Source organism: Vulpes vulpes, chromosome 13 (assembly GCF_048418805.1).
Source record: "Vulpes vulpes isolate BD-2025 chromosome 13, VulVul3, whole genome shotgun sequence".
NCBI classification, from domain to species: domain Eukaryota; kingdom Metazoa; phylum Chordata; class Mammalia; order Carnivora; family Canidae; genus Vulpes; species Vulpes vulpes.
In genome coordinates, this window is record NC_132792.1 from 159,153,813 (window position 1) to 159,178,990 (window position 25,178).

At 69.1% G+C, this 25,178-nt stretch overlaps 2 protein-coding genes across 17 annotated transcripts in view; both read left to right on the forward strand.

Annotated features, from left to right (window-relative positions):
* Window positions 1-13,631, forward strand: part of LOC112934566 (receptor-type tyrosine-protein phosphatase V-like) — a 38,197-nt gene extending 24,566 nt beyond the window's left edge. For 3 of the 15 annotated variants that reach the window (XM_072733489.1, XM_072733494.1, XM_072733498.1), the window contains exons 7-32: window positions 29-304; window positions 1,579-1,851; window positions 3,346-3,609; window positions 3,767-4,033; window positions 4,298-4,579; window positions 4,865-5,005; window positions 5,251-5,461; window positions 5,927-5,994; window positions 7,078-7,201; window positions 7,283-7,330; window positions 7,517-7,610; window positions 7,713-7,803; window positions 7,883-7,959; window positions 8,686-8,820; window positions 9,490-9,612; window positions 10,238-10,398; window positions 10,503-10,638; window positions 11,078-11,145; window positions 11,220-11,343; window positions 11,444-11,522; window positions 12,071-12,147; window positions 12,278-12,406; window positions 12,514-12,624; window positions 12,718-12,878; window positions 13,163-13,298; window positions 13,406-13,631. In XM_072733489.1, coding sequence (XP_072589590.1) covers window positions 29-304; window positions 1,579-1,851; window positions 3,346-3,609; window positions 3,767-4,033; window positions 4,298-4,579; window positions 4,865-5,005; window positions 5,251-5,461; window positions 5,927-5,994; window positions 7,078-7,201; window positions 7,283-7,330; window positions 7,517-7,610; window positions 7,713-7,803; window positions 7,883-7,959; window positions 8,686-8,820; window positions 9,490-9,612; window positions 10,238-10,398; window positions 10,503-10,638; window positions 11,078-11,145; window positions 11,220-11,343; window positions 11,444-11,522; window positions 12,071-12,147; window positions 12,278-12,406; window positions 12,514-12,624; window positions 12,718-12,878; window positions 13,163-13,298; window positions 13,406-13,465 — 3,716 coding nt within the window. In that variant the 3' untranslated portion in view covers window positions 13,466-13,631. Of the gene's footprint in view, window positions 1-28; window positions 305-1,578; window positions 1,852-3,345; window positions 3,610-3,766; window positions 4,034-4,297; window positions 4,580-4,864; window positions 5,006-5,250; window positions 5,462-5,926; window positions 5,995-7,077; window positions 7,202-7,282; window positions 7,331-7,516; window positions 7,611-7,712; window positions 7,804-7,882; window positions 7,960-8,685; window positions 8,821-9,489; window positions 9,613-10,237; window positions 10,399-10,502; window positions 10,639-11,077; window positions 11,146-11,219; window positions 11,344-11,443; window positions 11,523-12,070; window positions 12,407-12,513; window positions 12,625-12,717; window positions 12,879-13,162; window positions 13,299-13,405 lie in introns of those variants that run through there. The other 12 variants (XM_072733492.1, XM_072733495.1, XM_072733491.1 and 9 more) reach the window with 12 other exon arrangements.
* A 111-nt stretch (window positions 13,632-13,742) lies between these two features.
* Window positions 13,743-25,178, forward strand: part of LGR6 (leucine rich repeat containing G protein-coupled receptor 6) — a 107,609-nt gene continuing 96,173 nt past the window's right edge. For both annotated transcript variants that reach the window (XM_072733502.1, XM_072733503.1), the window contains exon 1: window positions 13,743-16,285. In XM_072733502.1, coding sequence (XP_072589603.1) covers window positions 16,080-16,285 — 206 coding nt within the window. In that variant the 5' untranslated portion in view covers window positions 13,743-16,079. The remainder of the gene's footprint in view (window positions 16,286-25,178) is intronic.

Sequence of the window (25,178 nt, forward strand, 5' to 3'; positions counted from 1 at the left end):
CCCCCTTACCAAACCGTCCCTCCTTCAGAGCCCCCGGCGCCGCGGTCACTGGAGGTCACCGGCAGGGGCAGCCCCTCTGACCTGGCCATCGGCTGGGCCCCGGCCCCAGGGCCGCGGGAAGGCTACAGGGTCGCCTGGCATCAGGAGGGCAGCCAGAGGCCCCCGGGCGGTCTGGTGGACGTGGGGCCGGAGAGCTCGGGCCTGACTCTGAGGGGCCTGCTGCCTGGCTCCTGCTACACCGTGTCCGTCTGGGCCTGGGCAGGGAGCCTGCGCTCCAGCACCCAGAGGACCCGCGCCTGCACCCGTGAGTCCTGGGCCGCAGCCCCCGGGCCCGCGCAGGACAGTGGGCGTGGGGTCCCAGCTTCCTCTCTGGGCTCGGAGGGTCGCGTGTGCGTCAGGGTGGGCCTGCTGTGGATCTGTTTGCAAGCGTGCTCCGCCTCCTCCCACCGATCAGCCCTCCAGCCACACGTCCACCTATTCAGCAGATATTTAATGAGCGTCTCCCACTGTTTAGGTTTGGGGTTAGGTGCTGAGGCTAAGACTCACGAGCAGGACGGTCTAGGAAGGAAGACGACAGCAGACAGAGGAGATATGTGAACACGTAGGCGCACACATGTTACGCGTCACACAACAGACGTAAGCGCGTGATGCGGATACGCAGCATGGATTTGGAGCCGCCAGCTGTGTTCTTATAGGTTAAAACTGATGACTATTGGGAATTTTATGAGGTTCCGTCTAATGTTTTAGGACTCACAGAAGGGCAACCTGCGTAGAGAGTCAGGGAAGGCTTCCTGGAGAGGGAGGAGGATGAGCTGAGAAGCTTAGGGTCTGAGTCTGACAGAGAAGGGCTTTCTGGAGAGGCTAAGCACGTGCCAAGGCCCTGGGGTGGGGGGAGAGGGAGAGAAAGGGAAGGGGCGGGGGAAGAGAGGGGGAGGGCGGAGCTTGCAGGGAGTGAATGCCAGCAGGTGAGCTGGAGACAGGGCCTGGAGGGCCTTAAGAAGTGGGTGCTGGGTTTTGCGGGGACCCTGTGACCAGACCTCATACCCTCAAGGAGCCGCAGCGTGGGGACGAGGTGGGGGGCAGGCATCAGGGCAGGGACTGTGTTGTTCAAGTGGTTTTCTTTTTTCTTTTTTAAAGATTTATTTGAGACAGAGAGAGACAGAGATAGAGACAGAGACAGAGAGACAGAGACAGAGACAGAGACAAAGACACAGAGACAGAGAGACAGACAGACAGAGACAGAGAGACACAGAGACAGAGACACAGAGACAGACAGAGAGAGAGAGCTCACGTGCCAGCGCACGTGGGGTGGGGAGGGGCAGAGGACAGGGAGACTCTCTAGCAGGCTCCCCACTTAGCGTGCGGCCTCCACGGGGCCCCGCTCTCAACCCCGAGATCATGGCCTGAGCCGGAATCGAGGCTTACACGACTGCGCCCCGGGCGCCCCGCAGGAGGCTCACCTGGGAGACACGAGGAGAGTGTCTGGAGCCCCCGGGACGCTGGCCCGAAAAGGGAGGAGGGTGCCGGTGATGGCGCAGGGGAGGTGGGTCCAGGAGTGTCTCCGCCTTGACCTTGCAGTCCCTGCTCCTCCTGCCAACCTGAGCCTGCGCCTCGCCACCCGGCCCCCCGCCCTGACCGCCTCCTGGAGCGCCCCCCGCGGGGGCAGGGATGGCTTCCGGCTGCGGCTTTACCGCCTGGGGCCCCTGACTCTGGAAAGCAGGGACACTCTGGGCCCCGAGGCTCAGAACTTCTCGTGGGCCTGGCTGCCCCCAGGCGCCGAGGTTCTGGTTCAGCTGGTCACCGTGCGGGGCCCAGACGAGAGCAGCAGCGCCAACGCCACGGGCTGGACGCGTGAGTGCCCTGCACACCCTTCCTCCCCGGCCTCCGTGCTGCTTGGGTTCCCGGGCCACGCGTTCCCCGCAACGACTCTGCCATCTGTGGGCGGGCCGGCGGCTGGGTTGCCCCCGGACCTCCAGGCACCGGGGTCCCCACGTCCCTACCTGGGCCCCCCACCCCGGGGCATCCCAGAAGGCGGGCAGACCCCGGGGGGTGCTCTCGCTCAGCGGCCAGGGCATGCCCCCCTCCGCTCTCGCGTGGCCAGGGAGACCCAGCCAGGACCCAGGCTCCAACACCCCCCTGACCCCCCGCCCCCCCCAGGCCGGGTCATAGCGCCAGCGGCTCAGGCTCACGGGTCCTCTGCTCGGGCCTCCCCGTGGTCTCCCATTTCCTCCTCAAGACAACCAGCCTCGCAGGCGGACCCTACGGCTCAGTCCCTTTCACATTTGAGAAACTAAGGCACAGAGAAGCCCCCTCACTTGCCCTGGGCTCCTGGCCCTACGGGGAGCCGGGGTTCCCTCTCCGACACTGTGACCCGGTCTCTGCTCCTTGCTGCTCGCTGCTGTCCAGGGGCGCGGGGCGGGGGCCGGGCTGGCGGGGACGGCACAGGGCTCGCTGAGCATCGCACGGTGGGTCCTCTCCCGCTCCCCTGAAGCCTCCAGGGCCCTAGAGCCGGGTTTGGAAGCCCCCGTCACACTGGCCTGGGTGCCCCCTTCTTGCTGGAGCCTCCCTCAGCTCGTCCTTGCCCCCACCCTCAGCTCGTCCTTCTCCAGTGTGGTGACTCCCCGCACCCCCCTCCTCCCAGGGACCGCGTGACCTCAGGCAGGCTTCGGGGGAAGCTGGAAAGAGCTTCAGGCAGGAGACCCGGGTGCTAGCCGAGGCTCAGTCTCCAGAGCAAGCCTCTGAGCCTCAGTTTCCCCCATTTGCAAAGGAGATGTTGACTCGATGACTGGGCCAGGCTTCTGTGATTCCAGGGCCCAGGCTCCAGCTGAGGGTGAAGGGGCCCCAGACAGTGCCTGCCCTTAAGGCCCTGCCCGTCACGTGGGGGCCTTTATTTATTATTATCTTCTAAAGATTTTATTTATTCCTGAGAGACACAGAGGAAGGCAGAAACCGAGGCAGAGGGAGAAGCAGGCTCCCTACGGGGAGCCCGATGCAGGACTCGATCCCGGGACCCCGGGGCCATGCCCTGAGCCCCCTAGGCGCCCTACATGGGGGCCTTTAGAAGCAGCGGCCTACAGGGCCTGGGGCTGGAAGAGGCAATGGGTTTAAGTCGGGAGCAGCCGGGGCAGCCCCTGCCTCCCACGGTGGGGGCGGGGGGGAGTAACTGGTGAGTGCGATGCTGGGTGAGCTTGTGCGCTGCTGCCGCTGCTCCTGCAGGGAGACCCTGGCCCACCCGGGCCACCGCCCCCTCTGGCAGGGTGAATTTGGTGAATTTGGGGGGGCGCGGAGTTCGGCCCCTAACACCTCCCTTCCGCTCAGCCTTGCCATACCTGGCTCTCCCCGCAGCCCCCCGCGCCCCTCCTCTGGTGCATGTGACTACCGAAGGCCCCACCGAGCTCCGGGCGTCCTGGGTCCCTGCGCCCGGGGCACGCGACGGCTACCAGGTATCGCTGTACCTGGGGGGGGGCCTGGCGGGCTCCAGGACCCTGGCAGCGGAGGTGGGTGGCACCAGCTTCTCGGCGCTGACCCCGGGCACTCGGTATGACGTGGAGGTCGTCGCACGGGCTGGGCCCCTCCTCTCGGCGGCCACCACTGCCTCGGGCTGGACTTGTGAGTGGGGGCTGCAGAGACCCTAGACCCCGGCCCCTCCTTAGGTCCACCTGCCAACCCCGCCCCCGTGCACCCCCAGCCCCCTCCAGCCTCGCCCCGCCCGGTCGGTGCCCCCTGGCCTCCCGCGCCGGTTCACCCGCTCCCCTTCTGTCCGCAGCTCCGCTCCTGCCCAACGAGCTGCTGGTGTCCATGCAGGCGGGCAGCGCCGTAATCACCCTGGCCTGGGCCAGCGGCCCCTTGGGGCACGGGGCGTGCCATGCCCAGCTCTCGGAGGCCGGGCGCCTCCCCTGGGCGCAGCCCCTGGTGCTCGGCCAGGCCCGCCTGGTGCTCAGGGACCTCACCCCCGGACGCAATCTCTCCCTGTCAGTGCTGTGCCAGGCGGGGCCGCTGCGGGCGGCCACCCACCCGGTGGTGCTGCCTGTGGGTACGTGGCTGTGTGTGTGTGGGGGGAATGCAGGAGCCCCGGGGGCAGGCCCGAGGCCAGGCCCCAGCGCTGCCCGCGCCGCAAGAGCCCCTGCCCTTCCCGCTGGGCTCCTCCCCGCCCCTGCCGCCCGTGCTCCTCCAGAGGCGCTCGGGGCCAGAGGGGGCGTCGTGTCTCCGAGGGGCCAGTGCCCCACCCCTTTGCCCCAGCGCCAGCCTCTTGGGGTGTCCTGACACCCACACAGTGAGGAACCTCTGATTCCCGCAGAGCCCGGCCCCGTGGAGGATGTGCAGTGTCATCCCGAGGCCACTGGCCTGGCCCTGACCTGGACGGTGCCCGCGGGGGACGTGGACAGCTGTGTGGTGGTGGCGGAGCAGCTGGCCGTGGGGGGGCGCGCCCACCTCGTCTTCCAGGCCAGCACCTCCGGGGACGCTCTCCTCTTGCCCGGCCTGCTGCCTGCCACGTCCTACCGCCTCGGCCTCACCGTGCTGGGCAGGAACGGTCTGCGGAGCCGTGGGGTCACCCTGCTGTGCGCCACCTCTGCCGAGGGTGAGCGCTTTCGTGGCCTCCGGAGCTGCCCTGGGCCTTCCCCCAGCACTGCCCACTGGGGGGTTGCTCCCCCGTCCCCCCAAGCCTTGCTTTGGCCCTGATCCACACAGCACGCCGTTGAGCCTGTGCCCGGCACCCTGGCCCCGGGGGTGGGGGGTCCCGGTTCTTCCTTCCTCGTCCCCGTCAGGCACTGGTTGCCAGGCATCGTGACAGGTGCTAGGGACGTGACCTGCCCTTGGCCGCTGGCTCCTGGTTAGGCCCTGGCTCTGCCCCGTCCGTCCCCAGGCTGGCACCCCCCGGACTTAGCTGCAGCCCCCCAGCTGGAGCCCGAGGCGGGGATGGGCGTGCTCATCACACGGGGGATGTTTGGCAAGGACGACGGGCAGATTCAGTGGTACGGCATCATCGCTACCACCGACCTGTCACGTGAGTCCCGGGACGGAGGGGACGGGGTCACCCTGGCTCCTGCCTGGCGTGGGACGGGCGAGGGGGCTGCACACGCTGGACCGGCAGGACGAGATGTCTGAGGCTAGCGTGAGTGCTGCAGCAGGAACATTCTCGAAGACGGGGCCGATGCGGCGCGATGCCTGCTGGGCATCCGCGGGAGAAACGGGGGAGCGAGGCCGCAGCCCACCCGCCGATCTGCGCCGGCCCCTCCTGTTCCCCTGCAGTGGGTCGGCCGCCCCGGGAAGCCCTCAACCACACGTGGCACGACCACTACTACGGAGGACGGGACTCCTACCTGGCCACCCTGCTCCCCAGCCCCTTCTACCCGGGGCCCTGGGCCGTGCCCAGATCCTGGACGGTGCCTGTGGGCACAGAGGACTGCAGCCGGACCCGGGGGATATGCAACGGGCAGCTCAAGCCAGGTTCCCGGTACCGGTGAGGGCTGAGACCGGAGGGAGGGCGAAGCCGTTGGGAGTGTCCCGGGAGTACGGGCTGTTGGCACTTCGGCTCCACAGATGCGTTCGCCGGCCCGCGAGGTCCGCAGGGTCACCGACTGAGCTTCCCGGTGGGCGAGGCAAACAGGGAGCGCCCGTCTGCTACGTGGGCCTTTTGTGAGGGGGAGAAACACCAGGCCGGGGCGGGTGGGGACGGACTCCGGCTCAGCTTGCCTCGGCATGTGGGCACCTGCTTCGGGGACCTCTTGCCGTCCGGAAGGGCAAGGAGCTGGGGGGGAGTTAGGGGTGGCCGGTTGTGCAGTCGGGGGTATGTGGCATGTGGCCCCTTAACAGGCGAGGGGCAGTCACTATTCGAGTGTCCACTGCCCGGGACCCCGTGGTTTGGAAGGGGCTTTGCCTTCCTCCCCGCCCCTCCCCAGCAGAGGCTCCGGTGTCGCTGCCGCAGGTTCAGCGTTGTGGCCTTTACCAGACGCAGCCCTCCCGACACCATCATCTCCTTCTCCGCCTTCTCGGGTAGGTGGGCACTGGCGAGGGTTCCGGCTGGGCCCCGGGGAGGGCAAGGGTGCTGCTGCAACTGCCCGCCCGCCTTCTGAGGCTCAGGCCCGACCAGCAACAGGAGGGACTGAGCTTGGGCTCCAGGGAGGGAGTGTGTCCTGCCCGGCGGAGCCGGGGACCCAGGGCCAGTGACAGGTGCTCCGGGCACCAGGCGCGGCCCAGGCGGGCAGAGGCCGAGGCGTTCGTGCTTGGTCCCTCCACGATCGCCCCACCTTCCTGCGTGGCCCTGCAACGAGCCGCGGCTCCCGGGCCACCAAGGCTCTGCAACAGCACCGTCCAGGGAGGCAGGAGCAAGCCGCGAGCGTGCACCGTAGGGTCCTCAGGTTCCTGGGGGGGGGGGGGGGGGGGGAGCTACGGCCCGCGGGCGAAAGTGAACAGGCGACAGGAATTTTACTCACTTTTTATTAGACTGAGATAGTAAGGACATTGTCATATCCACACGTGACCAATCTTAAGAATCATTAACGAGATACTTTACATTCTTTTGTATTATTAAGTCTTTGAAATCCTTTAAAAAAAATTTTTTTTAAAGATTTTATTTATTCCTGAGAGACACAGAGAGGGGCAGAGACCCAGGCAGAGGGAGAAGCAGGCTCCCTGCAGGGAGCCCGGTGCAGGACTCGATCCCAGGACCCCTGGGGCACGCCCTGGGCCAAAGGCAGACGCCGGACCCCGGAGCCCCCGGGCGCCCCTCTTTGAGCTCCTTACGGCAAATCTTACCTCCTGCAGTGGCGGTTCAGGCACCCAGTGGCTCCCGCGGCTAGCAGCTGCCCGACTGGACGGTGTGGTTGGAGACGGTCCAGGGCACCAGGGCCCGGCCCGCCCTGGGGGTATCGGGGGGAGTGTTTGGGGTCCCCTGGAGGCAGGCCGGGGACTGGGGCTCCGGGTGCCCTGCGGGGCAACCTTGCTGGCGTCCACTGCCGGCCTCCAGCCTTGGGTTGGGATATGGGGCTGCGGAGGCGGGTGCTGACCGTGTGGCCCCAGGGGACAGCGGCCGCGGGTGGAGGGACATGGCCCGACAGCCCCCGTTTGTGTCCACAGAGCCCCGCGCCGGCGTCTCCAGGGCGGCCGTGCCCCTGCCGGCGGCCGTGGGCCTCCTGGCGGGCTGCTGCCTTGGCGCCGCCGCGCTGGGCCTGCTGTGCTGGTGGAGGGCAAAGGCCCGGAGGTGAGTGGGGGGACGGCTGCCGCCCCGTGAGGCCCCCCGCCGCGGCCGAGCTCCTCCCACACGCCTCTTCGTCCTCTGCAGGGCGGACAAGAATCGGTTTTCCCAAGAGCTGACCCCTTACAACCTGCGGTGAGCACAGCTGCCCGCCTCGGCCGCACCCGCGGGAGCCCCTGTGACCCTGCAGGGCCGGGCATGGCCGTGGGTGCACCGGGGGGCAGGCACCAGAGCCGAGGCCGTGCTCTGTCCCCCAGCTCAGGGCGGGCTGTTCCCCGGGCCCCCCGGCCCCCCAGGCCCACCTCCTCCCTCTCCCGCCAGGCGGACCCACCGGCCCATCCCCATCCAGAGCTTCCGGCAGAGCTACGAGGCCAAGAGCGCCCACGCTCACCAGGCTTTCTTTCAGGAGTTCGAGGTGAGAGGCCCTGAGCTCGGGGCGAGAGAAGCCGGGGCCCCGAGGCCCTGCCGCGGGGAGAGGTGGGTGGGCCTCAGCACCCAGCCGCCCCGATCTCCGCAGGAGCTGAAGGAGGTGGGCAAGGAGCAGCCCAGGCTGGAGGCCGAGCACCCTGCCAATGCCACCAAGAACCGTTACCCGCACGTGCTGCCCTGTGAGCGCCGGGCGCCGGGCTGGGCAGGGGCGCGGGGCTTGGCCTGGCCCGGGCACCGAGTGCACAGCTTCCCCCGCAGATGACCACTCCCGGGTCAGGCTGAGCCAGCTGGACGGGGAGCCCCACTCCGACTACATCAACGCCAGCTTCATCCCGGTAAGGGCCACCCGCGGGGCCGTCTGTGGGCGCGTGTGCCTGGGGGCCGAGCCCTTCGTGGGGGGCCTCCCGTGCGCCGGGCCCTGGCGCGCTGACCCGCAGCCTCGCCCTCGAGGGAGCCCGCCGTGTGTGCGCGGGTGTGCCCACGCGTTCACGCATGTGTGTGTCACACGTACCACTCAGCGTGACAAGCGCCATGCCGAGGGCACAAGCGTGGTCCTCAGAGCGTGGAAGGAGAGAGGAAGCCTACCTGGCGAATCAGGAAGGGCTTCCGGGAGGAAGGGACGCGTAATCTCTTGAAGGATGCGCAGAGTTCTGATAAGAGATGGAAGAGGGGAAGGGCGTAGGGCGGAAAGGACACCCGGAGGACACGGGTGGGACGGTCCGGGTGTGGCGAAGGTTTCTGAGGACGGAAGAAACACGGAGTTTGGACTGAGAAGGCTGGTGAGGAGGTTGCCCTGGGAACGCTGCACGTTAGGACCTTGTTACTCCCACGGAGGTGTTTCTGGGCCCTCCAGGGTCGTGCCGGGGCAGCGGCCGTGGCGGTGGTGGCATCTGTGCAGCCACCCTCCTGGCTTGAGCTCCCGGTGCTCCTGCGTTTGCACATGTGTGGGCACAGCACCCTCACTCCTGCACGTCGTTCAAGGGACGTTTACTGCCGTGTGCTTGGTGAGGCCTGGGGACCAAGGTGTCCCCAGTCAGCATGTCCCCGTCTTCCGCCCACAGGGCTACACGGACCCGCAGGAGTTTATTGCCACCCAGGGGCCTCTCAAGAAGACCGTGGAGGACTTCTGGCGGCTGGTGTGGGAGCAGCAGGTCCACGTCATCGTCATGCTGACAGTGGGCATGGAGAACGGCCGGGTGAGCGGGCCCTGCGGCTTGGCCACCAGGTGGCACACGTGCAGCCCGGTCTGGGAAGGTGGTCAGGCGGGAGAGGCCCGGAGGTGGGTGGGGTCCCCGGGGCCACCGGAGCAGGGACCGGCACTCAAGCTCCCAGGTTGACTCTGTGTCCTCTGACCTCTGCCGTTGCTCAGTGTGTCCACGTGCTCTCGCTGTAGGCAGAGGGGGGCAAGGGGGTTAGGAGAAGGGGGCACGGCTGGCCGCGGGGCGGGCAGCAGAGAGAGGATGTTCTGCACACCGTCCGCCAACGAGCCCGGGGACGTCTCCTCTGTGCGCCGTGCAATGTGGGGCCCTGGGCAGAGGAGCCCCTGAGGGTCTGTCCTCCAGCTGTGTGCTGCAGCGAGGCCACACGGCCCTAAACAGAGCCGCCCAGTTTTGCAAAGGAGCCCAGCAGCTGCCTGGGACCCCAGGGGTCATACGGCAGGTGTGGGGGTGACGGGGCCGGGGCCAGGGGAGGAGAGGGGCTTCCGGATGAGGCAGCGCGGAGCTGGCTCGGTACCGAGAGCAGGACTCCAGCAGGTGGCAGAGACCGGAAAGCTGGCTGGGAAGGGTGGTCCGGGGAAACCGGAGGGTGGCAGTGACCAGGTGGGGGCCCACAGCCACCCCTGTGCTCTGCGCCTCTGGCCCTAGGTGCTGTGTGAGCATTACTGGCCCGTGGGCTCCACCCCCGTCACCCACGGCCACATCACGGTCCACCTGCTGGCCGAGGAGCCTGAGGATGAGTGGACCAAGCGGGAATTCCAGCTGCAGCATGTGCGTGCCCTGGGGGGACGGGGGGGGGGGGGACACTCAGGGTGCCCTGGCCTGGGGCCTTCCGAGAACTGCCGGCTCGCAGCCGCCCGGAGGAGTCGGGCAGGGAGGGCACAGGGGCCGCGGGGACGTTAGTTTTATCCGGTCAAGCGTAGAGCCCTGAGGCAGCTGCCCCGCAGCCCTCGTGGCCTCGGCCCTGGGCCCTGCCGGGGGGCACAACCGCTCACCGGGCAGGAGAGCCAGGGACCCGCCTCGCCCCTGTGCCGGCCCGAGCCCCCAGGCCCCGAGCCCCCAGGCCAGACTCCCCGCGGGGATGCAGCGCGGAGGGGCCCTGCGCGGGCGGCGGTGACGTCCTGGCCTTCTCGGGCCTTCCCGGGCGGCTCAGGGCGTCAGGGCCGGGCCCAGGTGGAGCCCCGGGTCGGGGTGGGGCCGTCTTGGCCCAGCCGTGCGCCCCGGGCCTGGCGGGGCAGGAGCGGGGAGCGGGGCGCGGCGGGAGTGGGGGGGTCACGGGCCGAGGCCTGGGGACGGGGAAGGGGCTGGGCTGAGCGCAGGCCCCGGGAGGCCCCGGTCGGCCCCAGGTCGGCCCCAGGTCGGCCCCAGGTCAGGCCCCTGCTCCTGCCGCGCTCAGCGGGCCCAGCGGCAGCCGCGGACGGTGACGCAGCTGCAGTTCACCACGTGGCCCGACCACGGCGTCCCCGAGGCCCCCAGCGCCCTGCTCGCCTTCGTCCAGCTGGCCCGGGAGCAGGCGGCGGCCACGCGGGGGCTCGGCCCGGTGCTGGTGCACTGCAGGTGGGGGTGGGGGCGGGGCGGGGTGGGAGGGGGGGCGGGGGACGGGGGAGGGGCGCGGGCCCCGCCCCCGCCCCCCGCGGACACGGCTCCCGGCTTCCCCGCAGCGCGGGCGTGGGCCGCACCGGCACCTTCGTGGCCCTGTGGCGGCTGCTCCAGCAGCTGCAGGAGGAGCGCGCGGCGGACGTGTTCCACGCGGTGTACGCGCTGCGGCTGCACCGGCCGCTCATGATCCAGACCCCGGTGAGCGCGGGGGGGGGGGGGGGGGGGGGGGGGGGAGGGGCGGGGCGTGGAGGGGCGCCGAGGGGTGAGGCGGGGCGGGGCGCGGTGGGGCGGGGCGTGGAGGGGTGAAGCGGGGCGGGGCGTGGAGGGGTGAAGCGGGGCGTGGCGTGGAGGGGCGCGGAGGGGTGAGGCGGGGCGGGGCGCGGTGGGGCGGGGCGTGGAGGGGTGAAGCGGGGCGGGGCGTGGAGGGGCGCGGAGGGGTGAGGCGGGGCGTGGAGGGGTGAAGCGGGGCGGGGCGTGGAGGGGCGCGGAGGGGTGAGGCGGGGTGGGGCGCGGTGGGGCGGGGCGCGGAGGGGTGAGGCGCGGCGGGGCGGGGCTGGTGCGCCGGCCCTCCCCTTGGGCGCGCCCTGAGCGGCCCCCGCCCCCCCGCCCCCCCCCCCCGCCCCCCGCGCCCCTGCAGAGCCAGTACGTGTTCCTGCACCGCTGCCTCCTGCGCAAGGCCCTGGAAGGGCCGCCGGAGCCGTCCGAGTGAGCGGCCGCCCCGGGGTCCCGCGGGCGGGGGCGCCGGCCGTGCCCTCCCCCACCGACGCTGCGCTGTGCAGGGCCGGGGCCGCCGGGACGGCGAGCGGGACCCCCGGGCCGCAGCGCATCGCCGTGAGCCGCCTGGCCGAGGCCTGCACGCGGAGGGCCGCCCACGCCAACGCCGGCTTCCTGCGGGAGTACGCGGTGCGCGCGGGGCGGGGCGGGGCGGGGCCCCAGGGCGGGAGCCCCCATCCCCACCGCCGCCCCCGCCCCCGCCCCCGCTCACGGCCGCCCGCGCCCCCAGCTCCTGCAGCGCATCCTCCGGGACGACGCCGACTCTCCCGCGCCCCCTGCCGGCCGCGAGCAGCACAGCCCGGTGCCGCGTGAGCCCCGCGCCGCCCGAGGGGAGCAGGGGGGGCAGGGGGCGGAGGGGGGGGCAGTAGTCCTAGGGGGCAGGGGGCCTGGGGGGCAGCGGGCCTTGGGGGGCAGCGGGCCTGGGGGGCACACGGCCTGGGGGGGCAGTGGGCCTGAGGGGTCACCGTGCCTGGAGGGACACACAGTCTTGGGGGGGGCAGTGGGCTGGTTGGGGCAGCAGGCTGGAGGGCTCAGCGGACCTGGGGGGTCAGCGGGCCTGGGGGTCAGCAGGCTGATGGAGGCAGAATGGCAGGCGGGGGAGCGGGCTGGTGGGGGGTCAGTGGATCTGGGGGTGTCAGCGGGCCTGGGGGTCAGCGGGCTGGTGGGGGCAGCAGGGCAGCCGGGGGGCAGCAGGCTGGGAGGGGCACCTGGCCTGGGGTGGCACCCAGGCTGGGGGGGCAGTGGGCCTGGGGGGCAGCAGGCCTGGGGGGCAGCATGCCTGGAGGGGGGCAGTGTGTCTGGGGGACACCCGGCCTGGGCACAGCTCCCGCAGCCTCAACCCCTCGCCTCCCCTCAGGTGACCGTTCCCACCTGCAGCTTTCCCCGGCCGAGGAAAGCCCCACTAACGAGATACTGGAAGTCTGGCTCTTCCCTGTGAGACGCCGCCCTGTCCTTGGTCCCCTCCATCATTGGAGCTTCTTGGGCGGGAGATCTGGGGGCCCTGGAGCTGCGCCGGGCAGGGGGCACCCTCAGTTCCTGGGAGCCAACAGGCTGTGCTCTGCAGGGCGGCCCTTCCGGCCACGACCACGTTGTGGTGACCGGCCCCGCGGGGCCCAAGGAGCTCTGGGAGCTGGTGTGGGAGCACGGGGCCCATGTGCTGGTCTCCTTGTGCCCGCCTGACACCCGGGAGCAGGTGAGGGGGCAGAGGGCAGGAGAGCTCAGGTATGGGGGCGGGGCAGGGGACCCCGCGGGCAGGGAGCTTGGAGAGCCCCCTGAGCAGCCCCCACATCCGGCTCACAGCAGTCCTGGCCCACGGAGACGCAGCCCATTGTCACAGACACGGTGACGGTACAGTGGGTGGCGGAGAACGTCACAGCGGGCTGGCCCTGCACCCTCCTGAGGGTCATGCATGTAGGTGTTGGGGCCACAGTGTGGGGGGCAGGGGCTGTGTGGCCGGTCGTCCCTCTGCTCCTCCCTGTGCCAGCGCCAGTGTCTTTGGCCCAGGGGGAGAGCGGGAAGGAGAGGCAGGTGCAGGGACTGCTGTTCCCGTGCTGGGAGCCGGGGCGTGAGCTCCCCACCACCACCCTGCTGCCCTTCCTGGCTGCCGTGGGCCAGTGCTGCTCTCGGGACAGGACGAAGCCGGGGACCCTGCTCAGCCACTGCAGGTGCTGCTGGACGAGGGCTGGGGGAGTGGGTGCCCGCGCCCCTCACTGCCCACTGAGCCCTGCTTGGGTCATGGAGCAAAAGGGCACAGTCCCTCCGGGCTCCCACCTTCCTCCTTGCTCTGCCCTGATGGCTTCCGGCCATATGACATCTTTTACGGATTTACTCCCCCACCCCCGGGCTCGCCAGGTGCCCGGTGTCCCCATACACCTGGGTACCCCAGCCTCCTCTGCCCTTCTGCCCCCCGCCCGCCCTGGCACCCCATCCACCTCGAGGTCAATTGCAGCAGGGGTGTGGCCCAGCTGGGCACTTTCCTGGCCCTGGACCAGCTGCTGCAGCAGGCGGGCACGGAGTGCACCGTGGACGTTTTCAGTGTGGCCTTGCAGCAGTCACAGGCCTGTGGCCTCATGACCCCAACGCTGGTGAGTGGCCACCAGGGCTTGGTGGTGGGCAGGGGCACGGGCTGGGAGGAGGTGGCAGGGAAGGTTCTAGGAGGCAGGCGCAGCTCCTGACCCCGCGTCCCCCCCAGGAGCAGTACATGGACCTCTACCACTGCCTGAACAGCGCGCTCCCGGACGGGCTGCCTTGAGTCGGCGCTGGTCGCCGTGCTGCGCGGGAGGGGAGCAGCAGAGGTCTGGGCCCGGCGTGCGGGGACGGGCGGCCTCGGCAAGACTTCCGGGCCCGGCTTCCCCGGGAGGGCAGCCTGCACCCCAGCAGGGCCCGAAGTGAGGAATAAAGAGCGTGGTCGAGCCTGAGGCTGAGCGTGTTCCGTGCGTCCACCCTCCCGGGAGGAAAGAAGCAGCCTGCAGGACGTGCGGGACATGGGGCGGGGTGCAAGGTCCCGGTCGGCAGGCAGCCCTGAGCAGGGTGGGGTGTGGCCGGGGTGGCCGGCCCAGACCCCCATGCTGACAGCTTTCCTGGGGAGCAGCCCCCAGTCCCCCATCTTCCAGTTTTCCAGTGGCCTTAGACTCAGGTCTCTCGTGTCTTAGGGGCCCCAGCTTCAGAGCTCCAGTTGCCCAGGGTTCCCCTGCCCCAGCCTCTTCTCTTTTCCTGCCATCCCCAGCCATGTCTACCTGCCAGTGTCCCCGGGGTCCCCCGCCACATGGCACAGGAGGCAGGAGCGACCAGGGGCTTTGTCACTTCATGGGAGGCTGCCCCTCGGGCACAACTGCCGAGTCTTCTCTGCTCCTCGGCTCCCCACCTTGTGCCTCTGCCATAGGAGGGAGGGAGGGGGGAGAGCAGCAGGGAATTTGGGAGGTGAGAAAAACCGGGAGAAACCGGAAACAGGAGAGGGTGAGGACCCAGGAGAAAGCAGCCGGTGGCACACACGTCGGTGAACCCCGCACCGCGTGACACGACATGGCCTCGGCGCTCCTGCCTGACTCCCTGACCCGGCTGCACGATTTTGGATGGCCAGGCGCCTGATGCTGGACACCAGTGGTCCCTGCGCAGGGCCCTGGGGTGCGTGGGGGCACAGAGAGGGCCTGGGCAAATCAGAGCAGGAGGCCCGAAAGGCGGGTAGGTCCCCAAATGGGAAGGGAAGGCGGAGGTCCCACTGGCCAACCCGCGTTCCTGGTAGAGCGCAAGGGGCCACGGCCCGAGAGGTCTTTCTCAGCCCTGGTTGGAGAAGGTGCACGGAAGCGGGGCTCCCTGCACCCTCAGAGCCTTCTCTGGTGCACCCCCAGGGGGGACGGACATCGAGTCCTCTTCTAAGCTATGCTCAGAAGCTATGCTCGAGTCCCAGAGGTTAGCCCCACGGTGACCGTCCAGCTGGCTGGACGCTAGCCCTGAGCGCCCCAAGCCCGCCACGGGGGTGGCTGCGGAGGTTGACACGGGCCTCAGGTGGTGTTTGCAGCCCTGGCTCCTCGCGCGGGAGCAGCGGAATGGAGCCACGCTCGGGAGGAGTGAGGCCGGAAGCAGGGCCGGCGGGCATCCGTGGGTCTGTCTGGCGGCGGGAGCCAGGACTGTCTCTGGCCTTCTCTGGCCTTCCTGGGCGGCTCATCGGTGTCAGGGCCCGGCCCCAAGTGGAGCCTCGGGTCGGGGTGGGGGGCGTTTTGGCCCAACTGTGCAGCCCCGAGGCCTGGGCCGGGGGTGGGGGGGCAGGAGCGGGGAGCGGGGTCGCCATGTGAGTCATGGGGGTGCGGAGGGCGGGGTGGGGGGAATCACGCTGCCTCTGAGCCCTCCGGGCTTTGGGTACAAGTTCTGGAGGGAGCACGGGAGGCCAGAGCCCTCCTGGGGGGGACCAACCAGGGCCGACGGGGCAGGCGCTAGCTCGGCCGGGCCTTGGCTCACTGTGGAAGGCGACAGGCAGCCCCATCTGCACTGAGGAGAGGGGACCGGCCCCAGGCCCTGGGACTGACCGCAGGACCTTGGGCTGCAGCTGCCCAGCCGGGCTGCAGGTGGCGCCAGCCCGCCGACCTTCGGGGAGCGCCCGGGCGGCTGGGTCCCCGTCGGTCTACGCAGCTGGTCCCAAGGGCGCACCGAGGTGCTCCAGGGCCTCAGACCCCAGCGGGCGCGGCCAGCACCCTCCGTGTCCGGTCTCCTTGGGGGCAGGCCTGTGCTCGGGGAGGAGGCCCCCCTCGTCGCCCGCCACCCCCCTGCACGCGGTGCGCCTCTCACCGCCTGACCCCCTGCAGGACACAGGGTGACACGGACAGACCCCGAATCCCCAACCCAGGTCTGGGCCTCGGCCACGTGACCTTGGACACTTCACTCCCCTCTGGGGACTCCGCGCAGCCGGCGGTGGAGGGGAGCGGCCGCGGGGCCCTCAAGGCTGCTGGGGGGGCGCCCTGCAGGTCCCGCGGGACTGGGGGCTGACCCCGCGGGCAGCAGGGTCCCGGGCGCGCCTGGGCCCCGGGCACCACCTGGTTTCCCGACAGGAGCAAGTGCAGGTCCCTGCGCGCTGCCTCTGCGGCTCTTAGGGTTTCTGGGCCTTTTTTTTTTTCTTTCCTGGATGAAATTCCTGCCAGCTCGGAAGGAAGGAGGGAAGGGGAGCGAGCCACAGCGCAGAAAGTTTCCTTGACTCCTCCTCCCCCGTCTCCCTCCCCTGCCAGGCCCGCCCGTGCGCTCTCAGCGAAGATCACTCGACAATGCCTGCCCCTCGCTGACGGCCCGGCCCGCCCGCCGCCCGCCGCAGGTGCCCGCCGCCAGGTGCCCTCCAGGTGCCCGCCGCAGGTGCCCGCCGCCAGGTGCCCGCCGCCACGATGCGCAGCCCGGCCGGCCTCGGGGCGCTGTGGCTGTGCGCCGCGCTGTGCGCCTCCCCCCCGGCGGGCGCCCCCCAGCCCCACACCGCGCCCGCCTGCCCGGCGCCCTGCCGCTGCCAGGAGGACGGCATCATGCTGTCGGCCGACTGCTCGGAGCGCGGGCTGTCCGCCGTGCCCCGGGACCTGGACCCCCTGACAGCTTACCTGTGAGTACCGCCGGGCCCTCCCGCCCCCGCCCCCGCCCCCGCCCCCGGGCTCGGGCACCTGCCGGGCTGCGCCGAGGCCCGGCGTCGCGTCAGGGAGGGCTCCCGGCTCCGGCTCCCCGCGGGCTGCGGCTGTGGCTGTGGCTGCGGCTGCGGCAGGCTGGGGTGCGGGCTGGGCTGCCCTGGGTCTCCCCGCGGCTCCCGTGGGAGCGCAGGCCGGGCAAGAGGTGGGCATTGGGACCCTGGGGCTGGAGGGCACCCCCTCCCCCGGGGCTGGCTGGCCCCCCTGCTGCTGCTTTCTCACTGGCCCCCACGGCCACCACCGGGCAGTGCCCAGCACCTGGCTGAGCGCAAAGCCCACTGATTCCGGCAGAGGGGAGGGGAGGGGGGGCCCAGGGGGTGCAGACCGCCCGGCCCCCTGCCTTGGGAAGGAGAGCACAGCTGTCGCACGGGGGGGGGGGGATCCCAGAAGCTGGGAGAGGAGCCTGCTCCCTCTGGGCTCCTCCAGAAGCGCCCGTGCGGGCACCGGCTCCCTCTGCTGCGGCCTCCTGGCTCCCCCAGGGGCCTCCCTGAAGTCATGTCCCAAGAGGCCGTGTTGGAGACGCTAATTTGTGGGCAGGCTCCCAGGCTGAAAACCAGAGAACCATTTTTAGAGCTGAGTTGGGGTGAGATGGCACGTGAAGGGGACCCTGCTGGGGGCAGCTGCCCCAGGAAGGCTCAGAGGCGGAGGGCTGGGGGCATTGCCTGCTCCCCACCCCCGGGGGCAGGAGGAGGCTGTGAGAGCACCCTCCAGACCACCTACCTCCACCCCCACCCCTGCTGGGGGGAGGAAGCCTGCCCCCAGCCCGGCCCAGGCTCCTTCACCTTTTCTCAGGGGAGTTGGGGTGGGAAACTCGGGGACCAAGCGTTTGTTGAGCTCAATGGGATGAGGGCAGTCAGTTGGGGTGGCGTCCTGGCGGCGTGTGGAGGGTCCTTCCCCGCAGGGGAAGCCCAGCAACCCCTCCTGGAGCTCCCCTCCCAGCCCTGCCCCTAGTCGGAAGCACCTCTCCACTTGGAGAGGCGCAGTCTGGGGACCGGGCACAGAGTGAGGGGAGAAAATCGTGCCCATATTCCAGACGGGCAAAGTGACTCCTTCACAGCCCCGGGGGGTGAAGGCAGGAGCAAACACTGGGGGCGGTGAGGACGCTGGCGCTGGCCCCCATGCCTGCTAGAGCTAGGGTGGCCCCGCTTTTAGCCATTTTGTGTACTGGGGCGGGGGGTGTGACACTGCTGCACGTGAAGACGGGGCTCTGGGGCTACAAGGAGTTTGCAGATGGCCTCTGTAGGGTGTTTCTCCAGCGGCACGGGGGGAAGGTCCCTTTCCTGGGTTGAAGGGGCCTTTGCGAGAGCTGTTGCTTCCACCTCTCTCAGCGCCGTCTTTCCCAACTACCCCCTCTCTGGAAGAACCTGGGGAAGGAGAGGCACGGTGCCACCTCTGCGATCCGGGCGTCCCACCATCCGTGCCGAGGCAAGACATTCCGTCACCTTGTTCCCTGGAGCTGGGAGGCCTGCATTTGGGTCCAGTAGAGGTGGTGCTCTCTGAGCTTGTCACGTGTCTCCGTGGGACTAGAGAGGCTCTCCCGAGGCTCAGGGTGTGCTTCAGAGAGTGGGAGAGGGGAGGAGACGGAGTAGGGTCCCCAGGCAATGTGGGCGACTTAGCAGTGGGCTCTGGAAGGCCAGAGGGAGCTGGGGGAGAGCCGTGTCCCCGCCCTGGGCCCCAAACCCCAGCTCCTTCCCTGCTTTGCCACCTACTGAGTCGAGGAGCTCCTGGAGCCTCGGGTTTGTCATCTGGGTGTGGAGAGAAGCGGGGCGCAGAGAGGGTTAGATGAGACAACGTGCGCGCACGACGTCCCCTGCAGTGCCTGACCCACGGGGCTGTTACCCTGTCGCCTGCTGCTGGGTGTTCAGAAGTGGGCGCCAGCTCCAAGGACACTTCCCATGGAGGGAGACGGAGTCGGAGGGTGATGCAGGACTCAAGGGAGGGGCGCCTGGGGGGCTCCGTGGGCGTCGGCGGAGCATCTGACTCTTGATTCCAGCTCAGGTCAGGACCTCAGATCCTGGGAGGGAGCCCGCCCCGGGCTCCGCGCTCAGCCTGGAGCCTTCTTGTCCCTCTGCCTTTGCTCCTCCCCCATCACCCACCTCCCTGCTCACTCTTTTTCTTAAATAAATAAATAAATGCATAATCTTAAAAAGAGAAAGAACTCAAGGGAATGGACTGTCACGGGAAAAGAGGGGCGTGTGCGAGGGATCATCTGCAGGCGCTGGTCTGGGTCAACGTTGGCTGTTCCGGGGGCGGGGGTCCAAGGAGCCGGTTGACGGTGGGGGTGGCAGGGCAGTGGACATGTTAGTCTTCCCGACGGCGGCGGCCGGCGGGGGGGGGTTGACAAGGCAAAAGGTGAGGTTAAAGCCGTCGGGTACACAGGGAGGCGCAGGCCGCAGGTCCCTGCGGATCTTACCGGGAGCCGCAGGTTGAACCCCAGGCGGCACCAGGAACCGCGGACTGCGAAGGTCCTGGGAGTCCTAGGCCTGCCCCGGGGAAAACTTGCTTCCCGTCTGCTTCCCACCCCGGGAAGGGGACAGTCCCGCCTTGAAGCCGTCGCCTTGCGCGGTGCACACCCCTCTCCCTCCCGCCGTCTTGGTTCCAGGGAACACCAGAAAGTCCTCTTCATTCCCAACTGCTAGCCTTTGCCTCGATGCTCGACGCTCGAGTCCCCAAACCGTGATTCCTCGAGAGGCCTGACGCCCGCCCTGTTTGATCAAGGTCAAGGTCGGGAGGACGGACCACAAATACCCACCGGCTTTAACGTCCCGCTCCTTGATAGTCTGCTCCCAAACGAGCCTCCGTGGGCCTGGCCCGGGTTCGGGCCTCCTGCCTGGGTAGGGCCTGTTCTGGGCACTCGCGGGAGCCCTGGGGCCCCGGGCCAGTCCTGTCTGCTGCTGACACGGAGGCCTCAGGCCTCTTGCAGTCTCCTCCCCCACGTCCACATCCACACGGCAGAGCCTCGGGGCCGTGTCTGCCTGAGGGAGTCGGCCGAGTTGCTCCGTGTTCCCCCCTTTGCTTCCGGAGCCGAGCAGGAGCCCGAGCAGCGGGAGGACAGGGCTAGGAGCCCCCGTGTCCACCACCCAGGGGGCCGCGCCTCGGGTGCCCGGCTCCCCGCTCGCTGCCCTCGGGGCGGCCCGTGAAAACCACGGACTTTGTTTGAAAGGTCAGCCGGGTGCGCGCGGGTTCCAGGGAATTCGCAGCCTCATCACCGCCCGGGGCAGTGCCCGGGTCCAAGTGGAGGTGGGCCACGGGGCACGGGGGCCGGGGGGCTGAGAGCTCGGCCTCGGCCATGCCGAGCAGGGACGAGGACCCATTGCTGAGCCCTGTGAACCTGGCCCAGTGGCTCTGTGACTCAGTTTCCTCATCTGTAAATGGAGCTCATACCTCCGTAGGGCTGCCGTGTGGATTCTCCGAAGTGATGTCTGTAAAGGTTTGGCATGTGTGTGGCCTGTGGGGAGGGCTCAATCAGTGCCCCCCAGTGCGGTTCCCGGGGCCACCAGGGCCAAGGAGTGTCGGCCACGGAGGGCCTCCTGGAGGAGGAAGTCCTGGCGTTGGCGTTCCGGGGAGGAGGAGCACTGCCCTGCGGAAGGGAGGGGTTGGTGCATGTGTGTGTTGGGGGCACGAGTGGTCATCCCGGGAACCCCGCCGGCCCGTGCCGCCTGGGGCGTCGGGGGCGGGAGGTGGGCAGCGCTGGAAGCAGGCAGCTCCTCCCTCCCGCTCCGCTGGGCTCCAGGCGGGGACAAGCACAGAGGCCTGCGGCTCAGGCCTCGAGGCCACCCCTCCTGGGCCGGGCCTCGGTTTCCCATTCGGGGAGATTCTAGGAGGCTGGGCCGGCTCTGCCTTCCCGAAGCCCAGGCTCTATGAGTTCCCATCGGCAGTCCCCCAGTTGGGTCGTGCGAGCTCCCCGGCTTTCCTGGACCTCGCAGCGTACACATTTCGGAGAAGAACTAGAGTGGGAGAGGCAGGGCGACAGCAGCCCTGAGGCCGCCCGCCGCGGGAGGGAGCCTCCAGGGAGCCGGGGTGGCGGGGCTGCCACCTGGACGGGCCACAGAGGGGGAAGGGAAGCGGGGGAGCGGTTCCTAAGTGCCGCCTGGGGGGGCGGCCCATCACAGGGCGGTCCCGGGGAGGGGGGTTGCCAGGAGGGTGAGTGTGGGACGAGCCAACACCCCAGTTCAAAGGAAAGGCAGGAAGCAGCCCGAGGCACGAGAAAAAGGAAAGCTCTGGGCTCTGGCAGGGCGGGCGCTGGGCGCGGCCGGGCGGGGCGGCTGCGGAGGGAGGAAGGCCTGGCTCAGAGCAGAGCACCCGGTGCCCCCCCCCCCCCCGCCTCCCGGGCCCAGCCCTGATGCCCCACGGGAGCCCCAGCCACCCCCCAGCCCCCCAGGCGGAGGGTCACCCTCGGCACAGGATGGGGCGCCGGCCGGCACCTGCTGAGAGACTCTGCACACGGGGAAGTGTCGCCTTCCGGGTCACTCCTGCCTGGAGAGGCCAGCTCCTCCCCAGGAATGGGAGCTCTGTGCCATTAGGGCCCAGGAAAGGTGGGCGTGCTGGGCGCTGCTGGGATCTCTGCCCCGGACACGGCCTCAGCGCAGCGGGTACTCGGGCTCGTCCCTACGGGGCCCTGTGACCTCGGGCTAGAACCCACCGGCGGGCGCAGGCCGAGGCAGGGAGCCCGGGGGGCCTCGGGGGGCACAAGACGCAGGGTGCCGCAGGGCTTCCCGACCCTCTTTCTCACGTCGGAAACGACGACTTGTTTCAGCCAAACTGAAGTGGACCCACTGGCTCGGGGGCTCAGGATGCCGGGAGCCCCTTTGGGCAGATTAGTTCCCTCCTGAAAAAAGGAGGTGGACCCCGATTTCTCTCGAGAATTCAGGTCTCTCGTCCCGCCCATCAGACGTGGGAGAACAGGTCTCGGGAGGAGAAAAACACCCAAGAGGCCAAACTTGGGCAGGGAGCAGAGTTATTTTGGAAGCGGCGCGAGGACCTGGGGGGGCTGGGCAGGGCTCGGCGTTGGCAGGGCGCCCCCCGAGTCATGCCAGGCCGCTGGCAGCGGCAGGTGGGGCTGGGCCGGCGTGGCGGGCGCCTCTGAGCCGCGGGGGCGTCCTCCTGCACCATCCCGTCTCCCCCGTAGCTCGTGACCAAGGCCCGTGGCCCTCGTCACCCCAGCTCTGGGGTCGCGGCCCCCTCTGAGGACTCGGTCAGATCCAGACTCTGGTGGGGGCCGGGGAAGCGCCTCGTGCCTGGCTTCCCGCACTCCTGGCTGCCCTGGCGCGCCCGGGGATGCCCTCCGGGTTGGCACCTCCGTTCCCTGGGCTGTGACTCTTCTTCCAGGAAGAAACCAGGTTGGGGTGCCCGGGGGCTCAGCGGTGAGCGCCTGCCGTGGGCTCAGGTCGTGACCCTGGGGGCCTGGGATCGAGTCCCGCGGGGGCTCCCTGCAGGGAGCTGCTCTCCCTCTGCCCCTCCACGTGCCCAAGCTCTCTCTCCCTATCTCTGTCACTATCTCCGTCTCTTTCTCTCAAATAAATAAAATCTTAAAAGAAAGCAGGTTGTCAGGAAGGTCACCCTGGGGGCCTGGACGCACACATCCAGGACGCTGCCACGGCGCTGGCATCGCGGCCTGACCTGCAGGGGCACCAGCTGGCACTTCCTGCCTTATGTAGCCCCCCCGCCCCGCCCCGCGGTGGGGTTTCACCCTAACCATTGCCGCTCAGGGGGTCGGAGCTGGGGGTTTTGGAGCCGAGGGGCAAGACTGTAGCACCTTAGACTCCCAGGTGGAGCAGCCCCTTCCAGCCTATTTCCAGTTTCTTGGGTTTCTCGGAAGCGGTGGCGGCTTCATTCCCGTCCCTGGGCCAGCAGGGCCTCTGGGCGCTCCCCGGTGGGGCTGCTGGCGGGGGAGGCGCTGCGCCCTCTGGGAGGGTCAAAGGAGGCAGGCAGCGTGGCTCTGCGCCGGGTGGTCAGGGACCGGCAGGGAGGTCGCAGGACGGGGAGGACCCTGCGGGGCAGGGCAGGCCTGGGCAGGCCGCGAGCCTGGTACACGGAACAGCCTGGGGCTCCGCTGACCTCCCGGACGTGAGGCAGGATGTTCCAGAGCAGGGCTCCCGGCCTTTTTCGCCTCGGGCCACACATTTTAAAAAACAAAAACTGATTCAAGGTGTTCAGCAGCTGGGATGAATCAACGCGCTGCTCCCAGCCAAAGGCACGTAGCCAACCGCAGGCAGCCTCCGGCCCCCAGGGGCTGCGGCCCCCTCTCCCCCACACCTGGAAGCACTGCTGTGGAGGAAGAAGCCTGCGTCTGCCACTGACCGCCCGGGTTCAAGCCTCAGCTCCGGCGCTAACTGGCGGGAGGGCCCTCCCTGCTTCTGCTCCTCTCCGGGCCTCTACTTCCTGAGCTTCAAAATGGGCGTAAGAACAAGCTCGGGGCGCGGGGGGCTCAGCCGTGGAGCGTCCGCCTTCGGCTCGGTCCCGGGATCGAGTCCCTCTGCCTGTGTCCCCGCCTCTCTCTCTGGGTATCTCGTGAACGGATGTATAAAATCATAAAAAAAAAAAAAGAATATCAAGCTCTTTGAAAGATGCTTGCAACTCGGCAGAGTGCTTGGCACGCAGCAAATGCCCGCTACACGGGGGCTGCTGATCACCCACTCTGATGCCCCTCGGGAGAAGCCCTGGGAAGGAGAAACCGAGGCCGGCACCACGCGGCCGGGCGTCTCACGGGCGCAGCTCCACCGACCTGCGGCTTCGCTGGGACTGAGCCCCAGGGGGTGGGTTCTAGAGCACGGTTCTCCGCACCCTGGAGGTGCCGGAGGAGGTGGGGGTGTCCCCGAGAGTGTGCAGACGGGCAGGCGAGCGGGCGGGAGGAGGGTGCCGAGTGCCTTCCACTGCTCCGGTGTCAGGGGCTTGGCCACGGTCCCGAGGCCCAAAGCCAAGGCAGATGGACCACTGAGCAGGGAGGAGGGGGGGGGGTGCTGCTGCGAGGAGGTGCCACCACCGCCTGTCGCCCAGCCGGCACCTAGCACCTGGCTAGGGTCCCCGCGGACCGGGAGGGGTCCCCGCCCAGTGGCCTCGGGAGGACCCAGACTGTCGGCGTTGATTCCGCCTCCCGGTGTGATCTGCAAGTTTGAGTTGTCCCCTGACCCGGTTACTGCTGACTCCTGGGAAACAGGCCAAGGCGGCCGCCGCTGAGGGGCTTTTAACACCTCCTGTAGGAAGGAAGCCTTCCCGGGTTGACCCAGCCCGAGGGGCCTTTCCCGGCTCCCTGGGCCTCTCCCAATTTGCCTCACGTTCCTTCTGCGTGTGGGCCTGTGCCGTCCTGGGGGGACATCTCCGTGGGCACAGCGCATGCAAGCCCAGCTCCCAGCGGCCGCAGCGCAGTCCCCGCCGGGCCCCTCTCCTCCCGGCGCCTGCCGCGCTCCCCCGTCCCCTCTGCTAGTGGACGGTGACAGGGCCAGGCACACTCAGGCCGAGCGGGACGCAGACGTCCCCCTGTTCACCTGGCAGGACTGGCTGCTGCAGCTCAGACAGCACCGGGCTGACGGCTTCCTCCTGCGTCCACGTCCACCATCGCGAGGCCCGACCTTGGTTCCTCCCCTCGGGGGCGGGGGACCCGGTGAAGGGGGAGAGCCGGGGTTAGGACAGGCTTGGGGGCTCCAAAGCCCAAGCTCTTTGCTCTGCCCTGGGTGCTCTGGGAGGGAGATTAAGCAGCGCACAGACAACCGTGACACTGTAGGGAGTGAGACGTGCACCGGGCAGGCCCAGATAAGGAGCAAGGAGGGTGGGCTCAGGAAGGACATCGAGGCAGAAGCCCGGGGAAGGCAGCTGTGCAGGGGAGAAGCCACAGAGTGGGCGTGAGAAGCCCTCCGTCGACATTCATTTGCAAAACAGAATAATCCTCTCTCCGGGGAGGGGTTGTATTAAGCCGGGTCCTGCTGCGAGGAGCAGGACGGGGGTCTCCACCACCACCTCCCCTCCGCTGTGGAGACACCAAGTGAGATGACCGCACACCTGTGTGTGTCCAGGGCGAGTGTGCGACTGTCCGTCTGTGCCCCTGACTGAGGCCTCGGCAGATTCAGAGTCAGGGCGTCGAGGTTAGAGTCCTGGCTCCGGGCGGGAGCTTGCTGGAGGCAGGGTCTGCGGGCTGGCTCCCTCCCTCCTAGGACCGCATCACGCCTCCCCTCAAAAACCTGGGCACACGCACACGCACACGCACACGCACACACGCGCACACCTCCACATGCAGGGGGCGCTCGGAACAGGGCGCAGACCCCCACCCCCACCCCGGGGAGTCTGTGGCCAGCCTCCTCCCTCCCTCCCCCTGGCTCCAGATCTGGGGCAGCCCCAGGGTGGGGGTGTCTGAGGAAGGGGAGGTGGATCGAGTGTCCAGGGATTGTGAAGGTTGGGGCAGGAAGGGGCCGTAAACCAATCCGCTGCCTTTGTGGTGGACAGAGCCGATTAGGAGGCCAGAGGAGCCTGGGAGGGAAGGGGTCTATTGTCTGGGACAAAGGCAAGAGGGAACAGGAATTGGGACAGGGCCTGGGCTCCCGCCCTCGCTCACCCAGGGCAGACGCAGGAGCCAGCAGGACCCCAGCTCCCCCGATACAGACCAGCTTCTGCACTAGGGAGCCGGCGGGGACGGGGCCCAGCCCAGCCCGGGCCTTCCTCACAGACGCCACCGCCGCCGCCCCGCGTGGACTGACGCGCTGCCCTTGCCTCTTCATGGTTCCTAACGGTTTCCTAACAGGTGGCCCCCGTTTTCTCCTGCATGGGGTCCTGTTGATGGTCCTGCTCCTCACTCACCGCCCCTCGTCTTTCTGGTTTGTAGAA